General features: G+C 44.6%; 1 protein-coding gene across 1 annotated transcript in view; it reads left to right on the top strand.

Annotated features, from left to right (window-relative positions):
* The window catches only part of ATP10B (ATPase, class V, type 10B), a 95425-nt gene that overhangs the window by 26505 nt on the left and 42956 nt on the right, over positions 1-25964 (top strand). Inside the window, exons 4-9 of the mRNA XM_012644798.1 lie at positions 4265-4350; positions 7724-7830; positions 11390-11521; positions 14946-15073; positions 16654-16906; positions 18089-18327. Of these exons, the coding sequence (XP_012500252.1) occupies positions 4265-4350; positions 7724-7830; positions 11390-11521; positions 14946-15073; positions 16654-16906; positions 18089-18327 (945 nt within the window). The remainder of the gene's footprint in view (positions 1-4264; positions 4351-7723; positions 7831-11389; positions 11522-14945; positions 15074-16653; positions 16907-18088; positions 18328-25964) is intronic.

Below are 25964 nucleotides of genomic sequence, written 5' to 3'. Positions count from 1 at the left end.
GGGACAGAAGGTGGGTATCCAGAAAACTAACCATTAACCACTACACACAATCTCAAAAGATCATTCATACATTTATCGAAACACATGTATTGATGAATTTGATTATCAATTGTGAAGAAGAGTGGAAAATAAGTCTAGAGAAGTAAACCTTGAGGCAAGTACCAAGGAAATGGCTGATTCTAGCCGCCGGAATCTATTCCAGTTCGCCTCCCCAGTGGCTCTGGGAGGGAGCAGGCTTGCCGCAACTGGGACACAGGTCAGCAAGGAGTACCTCAACCCCAGGGATTTATTACACGCTGGCACGAGGCCCACTTTCCTTTTCTTTGAAAGATACTGCTATTGACACACCCGAGCTGGACTGTGAACCTTGAGTTGGTTGTCTTATGGCTGTAATCATTGATTTGTGTCAATAACCCTTTTCTTCCCTCGGATTCTCTCTTACTTTCCCACATGGCTCATCTATCACAGGTATTCAATAAGTGCTGGAATGCAAGAATAAATGAATGGGAGTCTAGACTGGCCCAAGTCGGGATCTAGGACTTTGATGACAATTTTTATTAGTTGAGCCAAAGAATTCCCATGAAAGAAGTGGTCCTGTTCCCATGAATCAAAGTTAAGATTGTACCTGAAGCTTTTCCTAGTTACCTGGGTCAGTCTGTCCAGTGAGGTCTGCTTTGTATCTCCTCATCCATCACCTTTCAATATGCACATTCCCAACATCACCCCCGCCCCGTGCTAACCTTACCTCAACAGATCTTTATGGTGTACCTGCTAAAACAAGGCATTGCAGGAGGTGCCCCAGAGGAAGCCAACAGTCTACTAGAGGATGCACAGATCTAGGCACATAAGTGTTTGACGGAGGTGTAACAGTGTGGGTGGAAGCACATAAAAAGGAGCAATTAATTCTGTCTGGCTGGAGGGAAAAAGTCTGTGGAGATTACAGTAAGCTTCATAGACGAGGTGGCCAAAAAAAACTGTTAAATGCTAAAAAATTTAAAATAAACTAAAAATCCTCAGAAGAATATCCTCTTGGCAATTTAGTGCCTTAACCTTTACCCTTACCCTTTGTGGGTACCTTACTTTAAAATGCAAACATACTTGGAAGAGGTAACACATTGCATTGGCTTAGTAGTCTTAGTAATCTTGATATATTTCCGCTGTGTATTAGAGAATGAGTACATTTATTATATCAGGTACTTCAATCATAGAAAGTGGGAAGTGAACATAGAAAGGGAAATCGGGCCAGGAGGAGAGCTTAGAGGCTAATCTTTCCTCTGTGCATCCGAATAACACTGCAGTTAAGAGAACAGACTCTCAGGGAGTCAGTGGTGCTAAGGTCAAAGCCCGCACTGCTGGCTGCATGGCACTGGGGGAGTCATGAATTCTCCCTAGGCCTTAATTTTTTTCATCTGTAAACTAGGAATTATAATGGTACCTACGTGATAGAGTTGTTGTAAGCATTAAAAAAGATGGCACGTATACAATATTTAGTTGGTTCTTGCTACATAATAAGCATTCAATAAGCGCTATAGCAATAATAACAACAGGAAGAGGAAAATGAATAAAGATGACGATATGATGATGATGACAGCAACAGTGACTGGTTTTGGATTCTGATGATGTGAGTTGCAATCCTGGCTCTGTTACCTACCAACCGTGAGACGATCGCTTTACATCAGTCTCCATCTGTACATCTGTCAAACCTCTTAAGGTGACTGTGAGAATTTAATGACAGGTGCCTGGCACATAGTACGTGCTCAGGATAGATAGGTCTGGCCTAAAGAACTGCAGAGACATAACTCTCCTCTGGAAAGAGCTTGTCTTTTCTTGTACCCTGATGACTCCCCAGGCCTTATTCCAGTTAGTGCGGCTTTCATCAAAGTGAAATGCCTTAGATAAAAGGTCAAAAGAAATGGTCAGTTAGGTGAGCTCCAACCATAAGCTAAGAAAAACTGTTAGGGTGGTGAGGGGACCCCACCCCATCTCAGGAAGGAATCAGAAACTCCTGAATAAGGCTAAAATAAGAACCTTGACAGAGTTGCAAGGCCAGACAATTCCCTCTGTCCTTGGAAAGCCCGACAGCTCCCCTGCAGTGAGCTACGGCAAATCCTTAAAAGCAAGCAGGCCCTGAGTGGTGGTCTTTGCAGTGAGTAGGTCTCATATGCCACTCTGCACAGCCCATCTTGGGGAGGGAAGAAAGGAGCCTGCAGGACGGGTAGCTCAGAAGAGCAAGGTCACCCCCTCCATGAAGAGAGGAAGACAGACAGAGGACCAAAGGCCAGCACCCAGAAGGAAAGGAGAACTCGGAACCTGGAAAGGTACACTGCAGGAGGAAGGTTGCTGGGAAGCCCCAACAGAGGAGCAAGAGAGTCAAACTTCACCGTTGCTGGGGACACGGGGGATATGATTAAACTGACAACAGGGCTCAGAGGCACTGCAGAAAGATGATTAGCTCTCAAACCCCACCGCCACTCGTGTCTGAAATGAGTTTGGATTTAGAAACCCAGCCTTGAGAGGAGCTGTGCAGAGCAGGAGTGAAGCGCACGACTTCATCAGGAACACGAAAGCAGCTGACAAATTACGGTGTGATTTGTCATCATCTCAGAACTCGGCAAGTGTTTGTCCCTGAAAGAATCAATACCTGGAGGGAAAAGGGCCGTATTTTTAGAAACTCCTGGATGGGAAATTTATTTCAAGTGAATAGAGAATTTATTTATGCTGGCACCCCCACAGATCCGATGGACAGTATATTTACACGAAGCCAGAAAATGCTATCATTTCTTCAAATCAATTTGTCCCTTTGAACAGCTGTACCTTGAAGCTCTCAGTGATAAATTCACTCCCCGTGCTAAAGGCTCTACCGAGGAAACCATTTCCAAGCCCACCTTTAGCAGTACTACCTCCTATTTGCATAGCATGTTACAGGTTTCAAAACTTCTCCACATAGATTCTGTTTTCTGAGGCACAAATGAGTTGGGCAGGGCAGGAGGTGTTAGCCCCATTCTACAGATGAAGAAACTGAGGCTTAAGGTTTGAACATAGTCGATGTGGAGGACAGTTGGAAGCAATATCTCCCCACCTCTAGTTGTGTTTTATCCCCTTTAGACTCTACGAACTTGTACAGCTGAAACACCTTTAAGAAGCAAAGAGTCAAGGATGGGTTTAAAGTATTTAGCTACAAGATTGTTCACCCGGAGGCAATGTGTTATGCAAGTAAAGAACAGAGGGTCTCCAGTTAGACTTGGATTCAACTCCCAGCCCTGGTATTACCATGGGCAGCCTACTTCAACCTTTCTGAGTCACAGATTTTTCATTTCTAAAGAAAGGGGATCATTAAAATTCCTACTTCATAAAATAATTGTAAGCTTGAAAATAAATACTATGTATAAAGTTCTCATCACAGTGTCTGGCAGAAATGAGAATCCAGCTAGTAAATGCTATTTATTTTGTTTTATTAGCTACTATTTTCTCGGGATTTTTACAAGAGCAAAACAAATTGAAACAACGTAAATATTCGATAGTGAAATGATTAAAGGAAATATGGTGCATTGGTACAATAGGTTTCTGTGCAGGTGCTAGTGGTGATGTAGAAAAATTTAATAACATGTAAAAACGTCCAAGATATCTGAACACTAGATCTTATTTTTGAAATGCATAAATGTATACATGTATAGTTACATAAATATATGTGTGTGTGGATATATGCACACACCCTAGAGATAGCCACAAGCATTTACCTGCAGATATCTCTAGGTGGTGTGATTTATAATCCCTCCTTTTTCGTCATCTATTTCTGTGGTGTCTAATGTGGTAGCCACTAGTCACATGCAGCTATTTAACGTTAAATTAATCAAAATTAAATTAAATGAGAAAACCTATCTCTCGGTCAAACTACCACAATTCAAGTGCTCAATAGCCACCTGCGATGAGTGGCTTCTATATTGCACAACGCAGACTTAGAATATTTCCATCATTGCGGGGAGTTTGATAGCACCACGCTGGGCTGGAGCCCCAAACCCAGACCCACCAGAGAAATGCAATCGGGGAAGCGACGCCCTCCACCCTGCATCCAACTTCTCATTTGCATCTATTTTCTCCTCCTTAATGAGGATTTAACTCTTTTAACACATTACTACTATCACTGTGTGACAAAGCAGGGATTCCCTTATTTGCAATGGTTCTAACAGTGATTAGCTCTCCCCATGATCCTATTAAGACTAGATTCCTCTGAATGAATAACCTCACAGAGTCCCCTCTCCCACAGAAGGTGCAGTTCGAACCAGAACATTTCCGCAATACCATCGTGTGCGAGAAGCCCAACAAGCACCTCAACAGATTCAAGGGTTATATGTAAGTATCCGATGCACCTATACTGCTAGGGAATGTCTCCTCTGTAGCTAGAAAATATATTTTCTTGAAATGATCTGGATCCTGAGGAAGTTTGTTTCTTTCATATTTATTTCTGTAAAGAAGGACTAGAGAAATCTAAGTTGGGAAACTTTTTCTATTGTTTTTTTGTTTGTTTGTTTGTTTGTTTTGCTGAGTGATAGTTAATTATATTTATCTTGCAAGGCTAAATTCAATTCACCAGTGGTTCTTTTTTAGAACATTTGTGAAATAGCATCAAAATCAAGATTGTGCTCTGATTCATGGGAGGCAACTATGATTTAATTAAGATTGGTTTTCTAAAAGGGCCTGTATTGCATTGTAGGTAAGAACAGGGATTTTGAAGTTTGACAGAGCTGGGCTTGAGTCAGGGTTCTACCAATTACAAGCTGTGCGACCTTGGGTAACTTAATTAACCTCTCTGGGCCTTGGTTTCCAAGTCTATAAAATGAAGATTATAACGTCTACACCATAAGATGTTTCTTTTCTAGAAATTAAGTTGATTTTTCATATGCAGAGCCCTTAGCACAGCAACCTGCAACAAGTAAATACTCAGTTAACGGTGGCTGCCGCTGTTGGGAATATGGTTATTCTTACTCCTCAACTTTGGTTCAGACTAAGAATTTTACTGTAATTCTGCTCCCACATCGAATTACTGGTCTCCCTGCAAAATAAGAGCAATAGTAAGAGATGTGAGTCAATGCCCTAATACAATGCTTTAGGAGTTTCTAGAGTCCTTCCGCAGAACATCTCATGTGATCTTCCCAACAACCAAAGGAAGCGAGTGTCATGATCTCCATTGTTCAGACGGGCATTCTGATGATCTAAGACCTTGCGAGATTCTGCCAAAGTCACACAGCAGGTACAAGACAAAGCCAGGACTTGAATCTGGGTCTTTTGACGCCAGCGTGTTTTCCATTGCTGTGCAGTGCAAAGCTCGGCCCTGTTATGCCAACTTCTCCACCAACGGGGCCTAGAAGGGGGCTTACGAAGCCGCCTTGGAACGCAGATGTCTCTGCTTTCCTCCATTCTCAGGCCATATGGGATGTCATGAGGAGGAATACAAGAGGGGAAAGAATAAGAACAAGACAAGAGAAACAGTAGTTTTAAAGGCAAATGACTTTTAAAATGCTCAGAGAGAGCAGATGGAGACAGGCAGAGAAGGGCACAAGGTCCCGCGGAAGAGGAGGATTTCACTGCAGGCATCTGGCGAGGTAGAGCTGGTCACTGCCCATGAAAGGAGTGCACTTCTCATGCCGAGCTTTGTACATTTGGTTCATCCCAAACCACCCGTGCCTTGAGCCATCCTCCTTATCCTCTGAGAGAGCAGCCTCATTGCTGGGTTTCTGTTATGACCTTTCTCCCGGCAAACAGCTCATGCCAGCAGCCGGCCTTTCTCAGCTTTCAACCTGGGCTCCAGCCTCCCCCTCTCAGGCAGATTTCAGGACAGAACTTTCCCAGCTTCACTCAACCACCAGCACCTCCTCTTCCTGGTGGCTGCTGCTGGAGACCTGTCTTTCCTCCACCTGCCAGGGACTCACAGATGAGCCCTGAAAGTCCCCTCGGGCAGCCCAGGAGCCCCCCCATGCAGTGATGGAGAGCCCTTCTCTGTGGTCCTGCAGCCTCACTGTGCTCAGCAAGGAGAATGCCCGCAGGCCCGGCCCCCACAGGTGGTCTGCACCCTCTTCCTGGGCAGACCCACTGGTCTGACACCTCTGGCTTTCCCAGAAGTTTCTCTGGGTCCCATTAATTTAGAAATTCCCTGAGACTGCACAGGCCAGCTAGAAGATGAACAGCTTTTAACAAACTATTTGAAGATTAGGGGTGTCAGATTTGAAAATGCAACTTTTAAACAAAAGGATCACAGTAGTAATATTCTTTGGGGGTAGGGGGGTTGAGGGTGGGTAAACGCACAACTAATGGACGTGGTGAGCATTGTAGTGGGGGAAGGGCACATCTCAAATCATGGCTGGGACATGGCAAAGTCATAACATGTAACCAAAATGTTTGTACCCCCATAATTTCCTGAAATAAAAAAAAAAATCTTTAAAAAAAGGATCTCTATAGAGCAGACAGAGCAGTCGTTGTCAACCAGAGGCAATCATCACCACCACCACCCCAGCCAGGGGACATTTGGCATGTCTGGAAACATCTTGGGTTGTCACACTGGGGAGGGGTGCTGCTGGCATTGAGTGGGTGGAGGACAGGGATGCCGGTAAACACCCTACAATGCACAGGACACCCCCTAACAGAGAACTGTCCAGCCCAAAATGTTAACAGTGCCCAGGTTGAGAAATGCTGCTCTGGAGTCAGTTAAATAGAGCATCCCTGTAAACCAAGAGCACCAAACAGAACAGCAGCTGTGAGACAGCTAATCCTTTTCTACCATCCAGTGAAAAGGGGACATTAGGACTGGGAGAAGGAGAAGCCTCTATCTTGTGTTGTCATCTCAGAGTATCATAAAAACGTCTGACAGTGAAGCACGCAAGACTCCTCAGCCCAGTGTTCAGTCCACGGCCAGCCTCCTCCTTGACAACAGGGAGCCATGTTGGATCCTGAACTTCAGTCATTCTTGGACCACCTTTATGATGTTTATCATATTCGTAAAGATCTATGCTTTTATCTACCAACATTTTTAATTGCCTTATTTTTTCTTAAATGTATTTCAAAAGGAAATTTTAAATCACTTGGCCCTGTGGGAAACCACTATCACTTGTTATACATAGCAGGTGACAGTAAAAATTAATACAATGAAATCAAAACAGTTATCATTATATTCTAAATTCAGATTATTATTTGCCAAAGCCACCTCTGTGTTAAAAAGTAGAATAAACAAGTGTTAGAATAGGGTTAACAACATACCAGCGTGAAATGGAGACTTTCTCCTTGATAGATACAGCAGAATTGAAGACAGAAATGACTCTCTGATTCAGTGTAAGTGGATGGGGTGGTATTTTGGGATCTCTAGAGCAGTGAAAATCACAATGGGGTTTGTGTCTGTGACCTGGATTCCCCAGTCTTAGGATGTTCCAGGCACCAGGTGTGTGGCCTTGGAAAAATCTCTCAGACACTCTGAGCTTCAGCTTTTTCGTGAGTAAGCACAGTCGCCCTGCTAACTTCCCAGAACTACAAAGGGTCAAATACAATCATGTAATTAAATGTAGTTTATAAACACAGAGAGGAGAGACATCATGTTCATTCACCACTTCATATTTTGAGAGCCAGTGTAGAGGTGTGTGCTTCTTGCAACAAACATATACTGAGCCCCTACTGTGTCTAGCCACTGGCAGCATGGAGAAGCCACCAAACTACCCCATGTTTTATTCCTCATCCCCAGGGAGCATCCTAACCAGACCAGGACTGGCTTTGGCAGTGAGAATCTTCTGCTTCGAGGCTGTACCGTCAGAAACACCGAGGTGGCTGTTGGCATCGTCATCTATGCAGGTCATTATCTCTGGGTGGTTTTTTTTTTTTTTTGTCCAAACTCCCCTTTCTCCACCATCCTCTCTCCCCTCCTCCAAACCCACGTTCAGGCAGTATAGAGTCGTGTAACTTCCCATTCCTCAGCTCAGCACACTGAGACAGGAAATCACAGCGGTTCACTCAGTCCACAGGAGACAAAATGCGATTCCAAGTTGATATCACTCACCTGAGCAAGACAGGGAGGGGGTGCACACTCATTCACCCCAATGGTTTTGTGATGCTAACTAAAGGCAGGATGAAGAGCATCTCCTTGATCCAGTGGAATAACCTCACTGAACTTAACAACTTCACCTTTTGTGCCTCCATTTCCTCATTTGTACAGTGGGAAGAATATGCACGAGGATCAAATGATCCAACACATGGAAAGCAGCCAGCACTGTCTCTAGTGAAGTCAGCGCTCAGTGGGTTTCAGCTGCTGGTTTTGGAGTTACGTATTCACTGTTATCCTCGTTTATTTTACGGCTCCCGATATGGAAGCCTAGCTCTCCTTTGCACCTCGATTCTGCTTCTCAAAGAATAAGAGGTAACAGTCACACTTCTCACAATGACATCTAAAGTTTTGGAGGGCAGTCTTGAGACTGTTAGGTCTCCAGAGCCTAATGCCAGCCCTCGGGAGATGTTTAATAAGTAATATGAAGAATTGAAGACTTCTTCCACCGCAGAGGAAACACAGACTGCCTGGAGTGTCTGCTCAAACTGGAAGACTCTAGAATATGTTACCCTCTGAGTCTTCCACTCACTGGGACACTTGGGAATATTTTTTTTTTTTTTTTTTTTGGTTGGCTTTGGTTTGGTCTGAGTAGAATCCCAGTTCTGATGGACTCAGAAGAATACTTAAATACCCATCTACCTTAAGATTCACTTCTTGGGATTGTCAAAGAAAAAAAGATCTTTTTAAAAATAAAGTCACAATTTAGCTAGCTTTCCCTAATTTGGGGGAGGAGGATTATATTTGCCAGTTTACATGACTTCCTTCAAGGGTCTTAAGCAATGGAGTTCAACGCCATCTGGTAGACCTACTAAAAATGAACTCTCCAGCAATCTCCTCCCTACAAAAAAAAAAAAAAAAAAAAAAATACATAGGTGTAGAGCTTTGCTTCTCCACCTGAACAGAAACAAAGAAGAAACCCCGAGTGTGTGATTGGACTGATGTATGACGGGGCAGATTTGGGGAGAGTGTTAACCGTGGCTCTGGGGTGGCAGGCTGCCTAGGGTAAAATGCACTCGTGCTCTGGATGTCTTGAGCAAGTTGCTTAAACCTTCGACATGAGAGGAACTAATAGTTCCTTCCTTGTAGGGTTATAAGGTTCAAATAAGATTATCTGTGAAAAGGGCCTAACAATGCCAGATATATTAGCCTAATATATTAGGCTTTCAAAAATGTGAGCAAAAATAACACATTGTTTTTAATATTATTATCTAGAGCAGGGCTTCTTGATCTTGGCATGCTTGATGTTTTGGTCCAGATTCTTCTTTGTGGCCAGGGGCTGTCCTGTAGAGTGTTTAGCATCATCCCCGGCCTCTACCCACTAGATGAATTAGCCACCCCCCAACCTCAAGCTGTGTTTGCCAAAAATTTCTCAAGACATTGTCACATGTGCCCTAGGGAGTAAAACCACCCCTGGCTGAGAACAGCTGGTCCAGAGTTATCATTTTTCTCTTGATATTATCAATGGACAAAATAGCAAGACCTCAAAGTCAGAGGCCCAAAAATGCCAAGCTGAGCTTTCCAGAAGGAAGAGAGCCAGTGTAGAGGTATGTGCTTCTTGCAACAAACATATACTGAGCCCCTACTGTGTCTCAGAAACTAATTTAAGTACTTTGTGTATGTTGATTTCCTCCTGCACACACATGACATTCTCTCCCATTTTTCAGAGGAATTAAGGCACACGGGGATTCATTCACCCAAAGTCACATATGACCTGAAAGTAACTGTCTGTAACCCAAGATCAACCATCTGCAGAGCTGAGCTCTGTCTGCCTCTAGAGCCCACATTCTAACCACTATACCATACTGCCTCCCCCTTGAACCCAGCTCTTGCCAAAGGAGCAGAGGGTCTCAGAAGGCAAGGCAAAGCTTGGTGAAGGGGGTGGTCCCAGGACCCCTTGTATGGAGTGAGCATGAGAGGCAGGCAGAGAGGCTACGGGCCATCAGTGCAGTTGGTCTGTGCCCATCGTGCTTCTGGAACCCCCTCCAACTGCAGCTACTTGTGTCTTATTTTAAAAGCCTGGAGTTTGTTCACTCCTACTGTTTTTTTGCTACTTTAAATCCACAAGGCAACCAGTTAAACAGCATTAAAGCCATTTGCTTCTAGAGCTGTATTGGTTTGCTTTAATTTTGCATAGAAAATATATGCCTGGCACTTTCTTTTTTAATTTGACTGCTGAGGAGTACAGCACGGTAGTTAAAATTCAGCAGCCCCAAATGAGAGATTCTAAAGACAAAGTCTCAGTTTGACTCTTAGCTCTTAGCTGTGTGGCCTTGGGTACCACGGGTTGGTGGAAGGAGAAATTGACTGGGAAGCAGAATCTTGGGTCCCCACGGTGACTCTGATATATTAATTTATTCTTTCACTTTGGGCAGATCCCTTTTACTCTCTGGTCCTTAGTTTCCCCAACCAGGAAAGGAGGTGACCGTAAGAGATTGGTAGTTTTGAAACTTTGTCACCTTTTCTTTGAACAAAATTTTATGCAGAAGTCCAACACAGGAGTGGAGCTGCTCAGAGTTAATGCTGAGGTGGGGGCCTTTGGTCCCTACTACTCTTGCATAGGCGACACCAACACCTTACGCACAGCCAAAGAAACAAGTATGGTAAATACGGGCCCCAAGTACTGTCCTACCACAGGGCCTTTGCACATACAGTTCCACTAGGCTAAAACTCTCTGCTCCTAACTTTTCTCTTTCCCTTCAGGTTTCCCCTTAAATGTCTTCTCCTCAAAGAAACTTTCCCTCATCATGCTCTCTAACACTATCTCTTATCTGCCTTGGCCTTTTGTTTATTGTTTGTTATTTATTTCATAGAACTTATTAATAAAAGTAATTATCCTATTTATTTGTTTCCTTGTATCTTCACCAAAATGTGAACCATCTGTCTTTCTGTTGTATCCCACCGCTAGCCCGTAACAGCCAGAATAGCACCTTTGTACAACTTAGAAGATAGCACTTCCTCAAGACAGCCTACTGTCATTTGCCAGAAAGTTGTCATAATAAACTTACAAATCTTTGACAACTTCAAAATGAAGGGTACCCTCCAGAGTTGTGCAGTGCACAACCTGTGCATGCTAGCTCCGTCAGTGCCCACCACGGTGCTCGGCACGCAGGGGATGCTCAGTGAATACCTGCTGACACATTATGTGAGGCCTCTACAGCTAGTCTCAGCAACCTCCCAGAGGCAGGACTGGTTTGGGTTAAAGAAGGAAGCCTCTCTTTTATCACAAGCTCCTGTGAGAGGAGCCGAGGGCGTGGTCTCAAACGGAGGCAACAAAAGCCAAGGATCTGATTTCCTCATTTTCTCTCAAAGGCCATGAGACAAAAGCCATGCTGAACAACAGCGGCCCCCGGTACAAACGCAGCAAGATTGAGCGGCGCATGAACACCGACATCTTCTTCTGCATCGGGCTTCTCTTCCTCATGTGCCTCATTGGAGCTGTAGGTATGGAATGTTCTGGAAAGAACAAGAACACAGTAATCTTTCTCTTTGGACAAGTTGCTTCAATTCTCTGAGCTTCAGTTTCCTAGTCTATAAAATAGGGCTAATATAAAATAAAGCCTACCCCACCTCTCTAATAGGATGCCAATGAAAGGAAAATGCAAGTGAAAATCTCCTGAAAGCGATATGTGCTCTTTAAATATTAGGAATATCATCTATCACATATTTGTTGAAGGAATATTGACAGGACCCAGGCACTGTCTTAGCATGGAAGGATAACAAAAGGAGTCAATCACAGGACCAGTCCTCAAAGAGCTCCTGTTATAGTCTAGCAAGGATCAAACATGTGGACAGAACCGGGAGTATAGTCTGCCCCACTCCATGAGGCCATACACAGGAACTGTATTTGTTCTCCACGCTGCTATAAAACATTAACACACACCTAGTTGTTCAAAACAACACCAATTTATTCTGCTATCGCTCTGGAGGTCAGAAGTCCCAAATCAGTTTCCTTGGGTTTAAGTCAAGGTATCCACAGGTCTGTTTTCTTCCGAAGTCTCAGAGGGAAGAATTGTTCCTCGTCTTTTTCAGCTTCTCGTGCTTGCCTGTACTCCTTGGTTTGGGCTCCTTCCTCCATCTTCAAAGTGCGCCACTCTGATCTCTGCTCACATTTCCTTCTCCTCGTCTGCAGCGGCCTCTCTTTTATAAGGACGCTTGTGATTACATCATCCAATTGATTTCTTCATTTTCCATCTGGTTAATCCAGGATACTCTTCCCATCTCAAGATAATGACTTAATGGTATCTGCAAAATACCTTTTGCCATATAAGACAGCATATTCACAGGGCCCAGGGATTAGAATGTATCTTAGGATGGGAGGATTATTCCACCTACCACAAGCATTATGGGAGCACAAACAAGGGAAGTCTTTCTCGAAGAGGTAGCTGCTAGAACTGTGGGAATATGGTGGAGGCTCTCTCCAGAGGAGGTAAGTGGCAGGGGCAAGTTTAGAAGCAGGACAGGGCGAGCAGCTATGAAGAGAGACAGCAAAGCCATGCTTAGCCCCAGGGATGGTGCAAGAGAAGCACAGAGGTAGGAGAATCAATTTGTGCAGAGGAGCAGTTGGCTGTTCACTGTGGCAAGAGAAAGACCAAGAATGGAGACCTCAGCAGAACAGGAGGTAGAGACAGGAGTGATCTGGATCCATTTAAGCTGATCCTTAAAGTGTAGGCAAAGAGAGGTCCTCATTGGAGCTCTGACCCCTTCTTCCCCTTTATACTTAACTCAAAGGATGATTCTCGGGATGTTAAAGGAGACCCCAAAAAAGAGCCAGTGACAGTCAAGAGGAAGAACTCATGTGCTGAATCCAAAACCCCCAATGCACAGCAATGATGTTTGCTCTCTACTTATCCTAGTCAGAAATTGTAGCCATTGCTGTTGTTAATAAAGAAAGGTAATGTCTGAAGGATAGGAGCGTCCTGGGGCTCAGAGAGATTTTGCGTGCCACTACGATGAAGATGACAGGATTTAGTCTTGTGGGTGGCCTGGGATCTTTAATTAACATGCTTCCCAGGCATGTCTGCTAGCATTCCACTCGAGGCTGGCTCACAGCTGAAAGGAGAGCCCCCAGAAAGCACTTAGAAAACGCTGCCTCCGCCCCATCACCCCAATTTTCACCCCTGCCCACGTGGCCACCTCTGTGTCCCCAGAGACACTGCAGCAACTGTTGCCTCTGCTTCAGGACAGGTTTTTCAGGGCATATCAGAGCTGAAAGGGCATTTTGGAGATCATCTCACTGTGTTTCCAGAGGAAGGAAATTAATGATTGAAAGGTTGCAGAGTGAGATAAGGCACAACAAGCCAGAATCAGCTTGGCAGATTCCCCGAAATAATAAAGAAAGGAAGAAAGTTCATAGGGAGGGGCAGAATTCTATTGTGTCTGAGAATAACCACTTACGCATCCAACAGGATTCTATTGACACCTCATTAAAGCAAAGCCCTGTAGGAGGTAAAAGCTCTAGAATGAGCCATTCCACGGTTCTTGACCACATGTTTACTTTGGTTTTGTAAAGATGATGTTTCTTCTTACCTTGCCCGGAATATCCTCCCCTGCCCTTCCTGACCACCCTGCCTGGGCTCCAGGACCCCTTGAGTCCTCCCCCTCCATGCAGCCTTCTCTGGCTTCTCCTGTACTCTCATCTTGCTCCTCCGAAGGCCAGTGGCCCTTAATCATTTGCTCTATAATATTACCTTCAAATACCTTCATGTCAGTAACTCTTCTTTCTTCTGCCACTTACGTGGCATTTGGCCCAACCTCCTGGGTGAGAAAGTGTCTTTGGCAGCACAGTATTCCCTATGGGTTTTATTCCCTAAAGTTCTTACCCTGGAGCTGAGAGCATTTTACACATTAGGTTATTCTATTCTCACAATAATTCTACAGGGAAGATATTATTACTATTTAATAGACAAGGACACTGAGGTTCAAAGAGATCTGTAGCAGGTGCTGGATGCACATCATCTTACATAATCCTCAGATAACGGATGTTGTTATACCCTTTGCAGATAAGGAAATGGAGAGTTCAGTCTGCATCGGGTGCTCTTCTATGGGCTCTCAAAGCATTCCAGGCTCTGGCATAGCACCTCTCATACTGCATGTGGTTTGTCCCTTTATGTCTGACTCCCTAATGGAAAGGAACTCCTCAAGGACAAGAACTAGGATTCACTCCTTCTTGAATTAATAAATGTTGGATAGAGGGAGGGATGAATGGGTAAACAGAGATGCATGGATGGTTTGTACATGGGTGGATGGAAGAGTGGATGGATAGGTGTGTGGATAGATAGATGAGTGGATGGATGTGTGGATGGATGGATGGATGGGTGTGTAGATGGGTGGATGGAAGGGTGGATGGGTGGGTGGATGGATGGGTGGATGGATGGATGGATGGGTGGGTGGATGGGTGGCTGGATAGATGCATGGATGGATGGGTGTGTGGATAGATGAATGAGTGGATAGATGGGTATTGGATGGGAGAAGGGAGATTGGGGAATAGATCTGTCAAAATTCCCCAGCCATGCACTTTCTGCCATACAATTAAAAAGAGTATATGTCCCTTTCTCTCTTTTCAAACCCTATCTAACAGAACTTCATGAAAACGTAAGTAATACTCATGTGCATCTCCCCTTGTAAAACAGACTTAATGCCTAGGCATTGAAATGTAGGGTATATGAAGGACCACTTTAGAACTAAATGAGTACACACACACACACACACACACACACACACACACACACAGAGCTATGTTGTATGGAAGAAGGCTGGGTCCTCCAAAGCACACTCATTTCTAGGAATGGGTCAAGGGCCGATGTAATTGACCAACTTCAGGACTAAGTGGAGATTCTGTCTCGCCCTTTGTTTTGCCTCCTCTCAGGTCACATCCTCTGGAATGGGACCTTTGAAGAACACCCTCCTTTCGATGTGCCAGAGGCCGACGGCAGCTTCCTTCCCTTTGCCCTTCAGGGTGTCTACATGTTCCTCTCAATGATCATCCTGCTCCAGGTAGGAAGCCCTCCCTAACCAGAGGCCTGAGAATATATGTGGCCAATACCCCTATAACTATGCAAAATAAAGAAACATTGGTACTGGCCCCAAGAAGAACTAACTGGACTGAGATGAGGAGATGCTTATTGCTTTGAAAGTATTCACATTTGGGGTAATGTCAAGATCACCCTGCATTATGGAGGAGACCCTGCCCCCAGATAATATCTAGAGGAAAAGAGTTATCAGGCTTTTCTGTTTAAGATTACAGCAATGACCCACGTGTGTCTGCCCCTTTTTTCAGATATAGAACAGGTAAAACATTGATGATCTAGGAACAAAAGAAGATGAAGCAGCACAGTAAGCTAAAGAGAACTCTTATGCTCCAAACATTGAGAGAGAGAAACCTCCCAGTTTGTGTTTAACATTTGATAGATTGAGATGGAAGAAAACAGACTTGTCCCTATATAAAAGGAAAAAAATAACAAAACATAGAGAGCATCTACAAAATGTGAGGCAGTAAGGGAAAAGGAGATGAATAAAGAATCTTCATTCTAAGAAAATAACCATCTCTGAAAAGGTGAAGAGAGTGCAAATTTGCTTTAGTCAGGCTCCATCTACATTAGATTTCTCGTGGTATTTGAGAATGTTTCACTGCCCTCTTATCAGTGAACCTTTTCCCTCCATTCATTCATCTAGCAGAGTAATCATTTTTAAATGTGAATCAAATTATACCCTTCCTGTCCACAGAACCCTCCAATGATTTCACATCTGCTCAAAGTGCCCTTCAAAGTCCTTACCGTGGCCAACACAGCCCTAAGTGGCCTGGACCTTGACCCCCTCCCTAACCTTGCCTCCTAGGCCCTCCTCCTCCTCTCTCACGTCCAAGGTCTGCTCATTGTTACTCCCCAAACACCTGCCCGCCCCCAGCGCCCAGGCTTTGCCTGGCCTTTTCCTCTGCCCGGAACCTCCTCCCACAGATAACCTCGAGACTCACACCCTCATTTCTTCAGGTCTCTGCTCAAAGGTCATGGCTTATAAAAGAGCTCCTCCCGGCCATCACTCTACCCTCTTTACTTTTCTTTGTTCTTTCTCACGAGACTCACCACCACCAGTATATGTTTATTTATTTGTTTACTGTCACTGGAATCTGAGTTCTTCAAGGGCAGGGGATTCTGTTCAGTTGACTTCCATTTCCAGGACTCGGAACAGCATGCAACACACAGCAAGCACTCGACAAATATTAGGTGTCAAGTCAGTGGGATCTGAGTACCCATAAAAGTGGGTGGCAGCCCTCAGTGGCATAGAGATCCAAGGGGAGTCAGGGGGCTCTGGGAAGAGGCTGCTTCTCTCCCTCCCAGCTCAGTCACTGACAACCAGTGGTGAGTGCCTACCTCCCGCCAGGCACCCAGGGTGAAGAAGACATATTGCTTTTTCAGATTCCCCCTAAGAATTCCAAGGGAAACGTGAAGTCATTGACCTTTAGTTTCTCAGAGAAAGTCCATCCTGTGTTCCATTAAATGCCTTTCCACCTGCTAGGGAGGGTGCTGAGGCAGGAAACTGCCTGGTTTCCGACACGGTGGGAATCCGTCTTTCCACAGGTGTTCATCCCAATCTCTCTGTACGTCTCCATTGAGCTGGTGAAGCTCGGGCAAGTATTCTTCCTGCACAATGACCTCGACCTGTATGATGAAGAGACCGATTCGTCCATTCAGTGTCGAGCCCTCAACATCACTGAGGACCTGGGCCAGATCCAGTACATCTTCTCGGACAAGACAGGGACCCTGACAGAGAACAAGATGGTGTTCCGGCGCTGCACCATCATGGGCAGCGAGTACTCTCACCAAGAAAATGGTACGAGGGCTCCCAAGGGCCTCATCCCTCTTTCTAAAAGGAAACATCTTGCTCTTCCAAGAGAATAGGAGATGAAAGACACTATCTCAGCTCCCCATAGAGGCTGTGTGGCATTTTGGCAAGTTGCTTCGTATATCCCTGTGGTCTTCCTTGTCGCAGATCAGTGCTGCTGTAATTACCTGTAAGCTTTCATGTGTTCACAAAGGCTGGAAGCGATCCCATACATGGTGCCCCTCCAGTCGATCTTTATCTGGTACCATATACAACACAGGATTTTTACTTGTGAGCAATGAATTGGACACATTTCCTCATTATGTGCCAATCATACAGCCAAGGCTTAGGAATTTCTCAGGTCGCCTTACCTGACATGTCAGGGCAGGTCTAGGGCAAGGCACATGCTCAGATTTGACAGATTCAGAAAATGATTTTCCCTGGTGGCAAAGTTTTGATTTGGGAGATAGGGCTGTAAAATACCTGGACTGTTATCTTGCATGGACTGAAGGTGGCCCATAAAGGTGACCTGATACCCTCAGCCACCACCACCATGACCCGACATACAGAACTTCCTAAAAAAAGAAACTCTCAAGAGAACAACATTCATACTTTTGGGTAGGAAGGATGGAGAAAGAGAGAAGAGGGAATATTATAGACGGCCCTATCCCCTTTGCCGTGGTAATAGTTGGCCATTTACGTGGGAGCTCCTGATCTCTTTTTAATAATAATAACAGCTACCATTACCAGTACTTAGAATATGCTAATCACTTTAACACATTATATCATTAAATCTTCAAAACAACCCTATGAGTTGGGTACTTTTTTAAAAACCCCTAATTGGGGAAATAGAGAATTGAGTTAAGTCAAAGCTCAAAGACACATAACTAGCAGGTAGTACAGCCAGGATTTAAATCTGTGGGACTTGGTGGCACCCCTCTTTCTCCAGTCTCAGTAGCTCCATTGCCAATTTTCCCGAGCTAAATGAGTACACACACACACACACACACACACACACACACACACACACAGAGCTATGTCATATAGAAGAAGGCTGGGTCCTCCAAAGCACACTCATTTCTAGGAATGGGTCAAGGACCTGTGCTCTTGCCCAACCCCAAAGTCAAGGACCATCCAATTATGGCCTGGCCAACTTATGACTGGTGCAATAACAAGACTCCTTTCTTGTAGCCAAGCGACTGGAAACCCCAAAGGAGCTGGACTCAGACAGTGAAGAGTGGAACCAATATCAATGCCTGTCATTCCCAGCCAGATGGGCCCAGGGTCCAGCCACTGTGAGAAGTCAAAGAGGAGCCCAGCCCCTGAGGAGGAGCCAGAGTGCCCGTGTGCCCATCCAGGGCCACTCCCGACAAAGGTCCGTGGGGCGCCGTGAAAGCTCGCAGCCTCCGGTGGCCTTCAGCAGCTCCATAGTAAGTCCTTGCCTTTCCCCCTTTGAACTGCAAGTGTCCCATGGCAGGAAGAGGCAGGAGAGAACTCTGGGATGTGAAAGAGAAAAGATTATACACACACTCAACAGCTCTCGAAATGACGCCCTTGGTCTTGCATGTAGTCCACACATGTGTTTCGTTGGCATAAACAATTTCTGTTAATTTGAAATGCCCAATGTTTAGAAATCAGGAGATTTCATATAAACATATAGATTTCTTGCTTCTGTTTAAAAACTTGAATTGCAGAAATTCTACACACTAAGTCAGCATTTCCTCATGGTAACAATTGGTTTGAGTTGAGAAATCCATACCACTTAGACTGAGCATGAAGTCTTCAGCTCATCACAGCCCCCTCCCCACCACCTTCTCTATTTATCCCACCTCTGAGCTGAGAGCCAGAAGCATGTTAGTTGTGTATGTTTTTAAAATTATTCAATTAAGACCTAGCTCATGCCTATAACCCTATCACTTTTGGAGGCTGAGCTGGAAGGATTGCTTGAAGCCAGGGATTCGAAACCAGCTTAGGCAACATAGAAAGACCTCGACTCCACACACACACAAAAAAATCAGCCATGTATGTTCACACATACCTGTAGTCCTAGCTATTTGGGAGACTGAGGCAAAAGAATCATTTAAGCCCAGGAGTTTAAGGCTCCAGTGAGCTACTATCGTGACACTGCACTCCAGCCTAGGCAACATAATGAGATCTCATCGCTTTAAAAAAAAAAGGGGGGGGTGGAGAGAAATTATACAATTAAGAGAAATGAGAAATATTTGTTATGCCCATATTTCTTTTTTTTTTTTTTTTTCCTGGGCGAGGGATATCACTAAAGGTTCTTGTGCTATTATACCCATATTTCTACAAAGTGGAAAAACAAAAGATAAGCTTGTACTTTTGGTGATACTTTCTGGTGATAATCAAAAATTAGCCTTAAATAGTTATAAAGCAAAGAATACCTATGTCAAAATTATCCAGTCTACATCATTACCTTAGGTTAACTGCCTGGCCTTTATGGGCATTTGAGTGTGTGACTTTGGTCTGTGGCTTTCTGCATGTGGTCCTTCGATCCATTAGGACAGCCATCAGCAAACATCCAGGTAGCAAGTGAAAAAGCTGAGTTCCTCCCCCGAGATCACACAGCATCCCTCAGAAGTCAAGGCAAGAACTGGGCCTTCTGATTCCTGTCCTATTCCTCTTTCCTCTGCATGTGTTCTTTCTCCCGGGAACATAAAACCACATCATCTGGAATCTCTGCACTTGCAGAAAAGGCCACAGGGATCCCCGGTTATCTTGAACAAGAGACACATACTAACAGATGGGACCTAGATTATAAAAATGATCCTTTTGGTCAGTTTCCTTTCAGTCTTTTATTTCCTCCATGAATACACACACACACACACACACACACACACACACACACACACACACAACTATATATGTTAAACATTATTTGCAATCATGGTACATATCGATTATAGGTGCCAGGGGTTTTTTTTGTTTTGTTTTGTTTTTTTCTTTCTTCCTTGCAAGGTTAAGTAGCACAGGTTTTTTTTTTTAACCGAATATGCCATCAAAAGTATTTTTCATATTGCTACTTAGTATTCATAACCTAGTACTGTGTTTTTTGATGTGTGACAAAGAAAAATGCTGTGAGTCTGTGTTCTGAGTTGTTACTCATCTGACTTTGGGTGAGTACAAACTCTAGTTAACTCTCTTGCCTCATTGTCATGCATAGAAATGCAACATTAGCAAAGATAAAACAAAAACAGGGTGTTAAGACGTATGGTCGTCATAAACACACAAGTGAAATGGTCCATAGGTGCCTCTGGGAAGACTTCCGTGAGGTTTTTTCTTTTTGACATTCCCAAATGAGATAACAACAGGGTGTGCCTATTATCAGGTCTTTCTCTTCTTTAATTTAATTCTGCCCCCTATACATGGAATGCACTTCCCCCAGCTCTTTCCCTAAATATTTGTAAAATGACCTTACTGAATTCTCATTAGGCATAGATTCTACGTCTCTTTTGGCATCTTCCGGTTCTAGGTACCACTGGCATCCCATGTGCCTGAGAATGTTTTTCCCCCGAAAAACAAGGAGAGAAAAAGGAAACTTTCCTTTGTGGATCTCAGTTGGGACACACCAATTCACTGCCTCTTGTTCAGCCTGAAAAATCTCAGCATCCCAGAAAAACCACATCCCTGAACCAGGCAGTGTAACTTTTATTCAGGGCCCTTAGCTGATAGGGACACACTAACCCTAGAGCTACCTCCAGATCCCGGATGTCATCATCCTGACCTGGCTGGCAGTTCCAAAGGCAAGTTCTGGCAAAATTCATTCAGGAGCAATAAGGAAATTGACACAAGACCCAATTTTGTTGCCTGGGCAGGTGGAGATGGTGATGTGCTATTTTTATGAGCACTAAGTACACTGTTCTATAATCAGGTCACTTGAAAATATGGGGTTAGTGAGGTGATAGCTTCCTTGGGTTGTTGTTAGGGAGGGCACTGGTCTAAGTGTCAGGAAATGTAGGCTCTGGTTTTAGTCCTGCTACTGGCTTGCTGGGAAACCTTAGCAACATGTTAAACCTCTTTCTAGCTCTCTTCCATCGCATGCAAATACTTCACTTAAAATTCTTACGAAACATTCTAAAGATCAAATAACATCTGCAAGATCACTCCCAGCTATGCATAAGGCATATTTGGGGTCCAAAGCTCCAGGTTTTCATCTCAGCTGCACCATGTGTTAGGTCTGTGGCTGTGGTCAACTTACTGAACTGGAAGCCTTAACTTCCCCATTGCTAAAACGAACATGATTGTTCAGGCTTATGAGTTTATTTTGAGGATTTGATCTTAAAATCATGTGTTCCAGGCAGGTGGATACCTAATAGAAGTTTTAAATGATCTTTCTAAAGGCAAGCTGTCTGCCTTATATAAATATGGACGTCACAGAGGGGAATAGGGAGTTTTCGTAGAATACAATGGTTGCACTCTCTCCCCTGAGATGCTGGTATATTTGGCCTAGGGTGGGGCCTGAGTATTCTTATTTTATTTCTGATAGTTCTAGTGAGCAGCCAAGATTGAGAACCTCTGTAAGCAGACCTATGTTCCACCAGGAAACAGTCTTCATTTGGCTCAAATAGGCACCTCCTACAGCTTGGAAGACATTAGTCAAAGGGTGTGATTTATGCCACCTAAGGGCTCTCATGCCAGCCCATCAATTTCCTCTGGCTACAGCCAGATCCTTAAAATAATCCCAGAGAGCTTCTGTGGCAGCCCCAGGAGGGTCCCATGGAGCCCACCCCTACCCACCCCTGGCAGGTCCTGAGCTTGCCGCTCTCCCTCCTGCCTTCCACGCCTGCCCTCACCTGCCCATCCAGCATCAGGTCCGACCAATCATATCTTGGAACCACCAGTGCTTTACCTTCCCTTTGTTCACTCGGGCAGAACTTGCTGAAACCCCCAGGGAGCATTCCATCACATTCTAAAGAAACCCATTGTTGGATTCCTTGGCACTTTGCTCTCAGCCAAAAATAAAACAAGAATCAACAAGAGCAACAACAACAAAACCTAGGGTTGTTTTTTTTTTTTCTTTTACTACAAAAAACAAGGAAGTGTCAGTGATTGTCGCCTAATTGCCTGCTATAAACTCTGTGGCTTTAAGGTGGGAGTAATATCCTTATAAAAATGGTGAGTTCTGAGCCAATGTTTAATAGTACTGGCAGATGGAAAATGAAATGTTTTTTTTTTTTCCTGGTCTGTAAGCAACTAAGATTTGAGCAGATAGTCTTGGTTTAAAAATGTCACTCGCAGAATGTTTTTCAGAACCATCAGACCAAAGAATATCTTCCTAATTGTAAACTTTGTACTGGGGCCAGCTAGGCTCCTCCAAACTTCCCCACTGCTCCCTTCTGTGGGTATCCCCCCTTCCCCCACAGAGAAAATGCAATAGAGAAGAGCGAAGGTGATGTCATTGGACCTCTGCCTCCTTTCCCTAACCTTGGCCCTCCTTTCTTTCTTTGGAAGAGATTTATGCAGCACTCTCCCAGTCTGCTCCAGATTGGCGGGACAGCCCACATGCACACGTGCCCACTGTCGGGTTAGGTAAGAGTCCCGATTTAATTAGCCAAACACACAAAATCTTTCTGGAAGTGATGGAACCACACAGGACAGTAACAGGTGAAGCCAATCTGTGCTTCTCTTGGCCCCCAGTGTCCCAAATGGGGGTGAGGGGGTACAGCTGCAGTGCCACTGTTCACAAGAGGTGGGGTCTGGCCAGATCTGGAAAACTCCCTTCTCGCTGAGTTTTTTTCCCGTGGGTTTATGTCCTATTTGGGAAAAGTTTACCCCAATAATCCATGTGCTCCTGCTTGAGTGAACATTTACTAACATTGGGCTTTCCCAGTTCTTTATTCAAACCAAATATCATCAGATGACAACCTCAGCCCAGGCAAAAATATCACTGCCCTGAGCAATATTTGAGCCTCCAGCTCGCCAGCAACCAAGAAAATCTGTTTCCATGATAATGATACACCACAGGGTTAAATACGCAGGAGGAACCAGAGGCCAAATGGTGGAAAAAGTGTGTCCCCCACCAACGCCGCCCACCTCTTCTGTTCCCACCACTCGGAGACAGTCATTATTAGCAGCTCTTGTGTGTCCTCCCCAGAGGGGTACAGAGGCCCACGAGTGTGGCATACACATGAGCATATCCCTTACCACAGGTAGAAGCATACCATACACACTGTTTTGTACTTTGCTTTTTTTTTTTAACCTAGTGAATCTTGGAGAATATCTCCTATGTGTAGACAGACAGACAGGTAGATATTCAATAGAGAGCTGCTTTGTCTTTTTATTAGTGGCTATTAGAAGTTGTTGGACGATTGAGCCATCATCATCTGTTTATACATGCGTGAGTTTCTCCACAGTATTTATCCTTAGAGCATAATTGCAAAATTAGCTAGTATGTACATTTTTTATTTTGATTGATTCTTCTGAAGACGTCGTACCAGTTGAGACCCCCACCAACAATAAATAGAAGCGTCTGCTTCCTCCCAGTTCTTTAAAATAGGCTTTAATTTATTTGGTCAGTCAGTCATTCAACAACCACTCAGAGAGCATCCACTCCATGGCATATACTATGCTAGACCCTGGGGATCCTAATAGGACATTGACCCTGATTTCATGAGCTTACAGCCCAATGAACACACAAGAAGAGCACCAATGGCTACAGCACAGTGCTCTCTGCGCTGGGACATGTGGGTGCAGAGGTGCCATGGGAGCTTAGAAGAGGTGCAGCTACATCACCATACTGGGGCATCAGGGGGGCTTCCTGGAAGGGTCAGCACCTAAGCTGAATTTTAGACAAGATAAAAGGTTAACCAGGAGAACAAGGAGACCATCTGGTGGGGAGGAGGTGAGGAGTGCAGGTTGTTGCAGGAGGAAATAATCTATGTAAGCAAGATGGAGAACTGGGGTTCTTAAGAGTAGCTGGAATGAAAGCTGCACTTTGAGGAGAGGAGAAGGAGGAGATGGAGACACAGGAGGAACTATGCCACAAAGGGTTTTCTTCCAGGCCCAGGCACCAGGGTTCCTGCTTATTTCCATGGTTGGCTCTGTGGATTCCTGCAGCAGCAAACCATTGCACCCAATCAGTGATACTCATCAGTGTAAACTCGAGTGAGTTATTATTAAAACTGAGAGCTCAACAGCAGAATGGCGTGTGGCCTATTTTTCCCAGCCTTCAGTGTGGGAGCACATCCCAACCAGAAAGGAATTGGGAACAATAGGGTAGCCATGGAGCATAGACCTTGCTACTCAAACCGGGGTCCTTGGACCAGCAGCATGAACACCAACTGGGAGTTTGTCAAAAATGCAGATACTCAGGACTTACCCCAGACCTGCTGAACTAGAAGCTGCATTTTAATAAGAACCCCAGTTTATTTGCATGCATGTTAAAAGTTTGGGAAGTGCTAGCATAGTGTTTAAGGGTTCAGGCTTTGGCATCAGGCAGAACCGGATTTAAGTCCCTGCACATCATTCGTGACTTTGTGACCTTGGGCAAGTTACTTAACTTTGATGAGCTCCATTTCCTTCATGATTAAAATGGAATGTTAGCACCTATATCAATGCCATTATGATGATTAGATGATGGACGTGAAAGCACTTAGCCCAGTGCCTGACTTTGCTGTAAGTTCTCGGTAAGTATTCTCTAACGATAGCAATAGGACCCTCGAGGGTGCAGTTAGAGCTCAAAGATCACCTTCCTCAAAGAGGGTGTGTATGAGTTTTAGGTGTTCTTCTATAGAAAGAAATCCAACCTGTTGAGTATTTGGCTGCCACAAAGTTCTAGTTTGAAAACAGGTGGCCCTACGAATCTATATTTCTTTTCCTTTACAGAAATAGGCTGGACAAAGGGCCAGCAGTGGGCGAGGGTGCTGCTTTCTTTCTAGTGTTCTAAGGGGCAAGTTCCTGAATATCAATGGACCATATGGGAAACCAGTGGCCCGGAGCAAAAGGAATCGTGAAGAGCCTTGTCCCGCAGCGGCAGGTCTATGGTGATTCAATAAAGGTTAGCTGACATCTGCTCCTGGAACCTGTAGGCTGGGCTGGCCACCAAGGCCAGAGAGGTGGGCCCTCTGCAGAGAAAACTTTTTTTTAATGCATTGCTGTATATTAAAGAACAGTTTTAACAAAGAAACATCAAGAGTTAATCAGTGGTGAGGTAGCATCCTAGATAGCAGTCAGTCAACAAACATCTTAAGTGTCTGCAATCTGCCAGGCATCATGGGCCCATCAGAGACAGTCTCTGCCCTCATGGCACTTATAGACTAGAGGGTAAATGAACATGACATAAACGACTGTTAAATCATTTTAACTGTGTTACAATTTGGAAATACATGATGCATAGCTTGGAGCAAAGCAGGACATTGTAAGAGGCTGGGAGTCAGGTGGTGCAAAAGCTGTCCCAGCTCTGACCCTAAGTCAGTGCACTATCTCAAGCACTTCCCTTACTTCCTCTCTAGCACTCAGTTTCATCATCAGAAAAAAAGGGGGATTTGGCATTGATGGCCTCCAAGCTTGTTCCCCAACTTTGGGTGTCTGTGTTAAGGGTTAACAGCATCCCATTCATACATCCCCCTAAAAAAAATCTATTCTCTGAAAAAGGAAGATTTCCAGAATCCCCTTTATAATCTTGGGGACTGTCTGCTGAGGCTTAAAGGTATACAAGACCATTTATTGTGTGTGGGTTGCCAGATGCTAAAGACCCTGGCTGGCAGTCTCAATGTCTGCTTCCTTCTCATGACTTGCCTGGCATGGGGGTTAAAGAGCACAGATTTTGGAGTCAGACTATCTGGAATCAACTGAAGAAATTCCTCCCACTCACTGTGTGAGCTTGGGCGAGACACTTAGCTTCCCCAGCATCAGTTTCCTCCTGTGAAAGACAGAGGTGATTGGGAGGCTAGCAGCACTCGACAGATGATGTTGCTGCAGGGATGTAACGAGACAGTGGGTGTCCCGGAACATAAGAAATACCACGGGAATAGCTCTCTTACTACTATGAGAAGTGGGTTCAGAGTTCCTGGAGTGGTGTTGGGGAACTGATGGCAGGCACCGAATG

This window comes from Propithecus coquereli, unplaced genomic scaffold (genome assembly GCF_000956105.1).
Source record: "Propithecus coquereli isolate 6110/MARCELLA unplaced genomic scaffold, Pcoq_1.0 Scaffold220, whole genome shotgun sequence".
Classification (NCBI taxonomy): domain Eukaryota; kingdom Metazoa; phylum Chordata; class Mammalia; order Primates; family Indriidae; genus Propithecus; species Propithecus coquereli.
The sequence above is the reverse complement of the archived record's forward strand: the minus strand, read 5'-3'. Positions and strand labels throughout refer to the sequence as shown.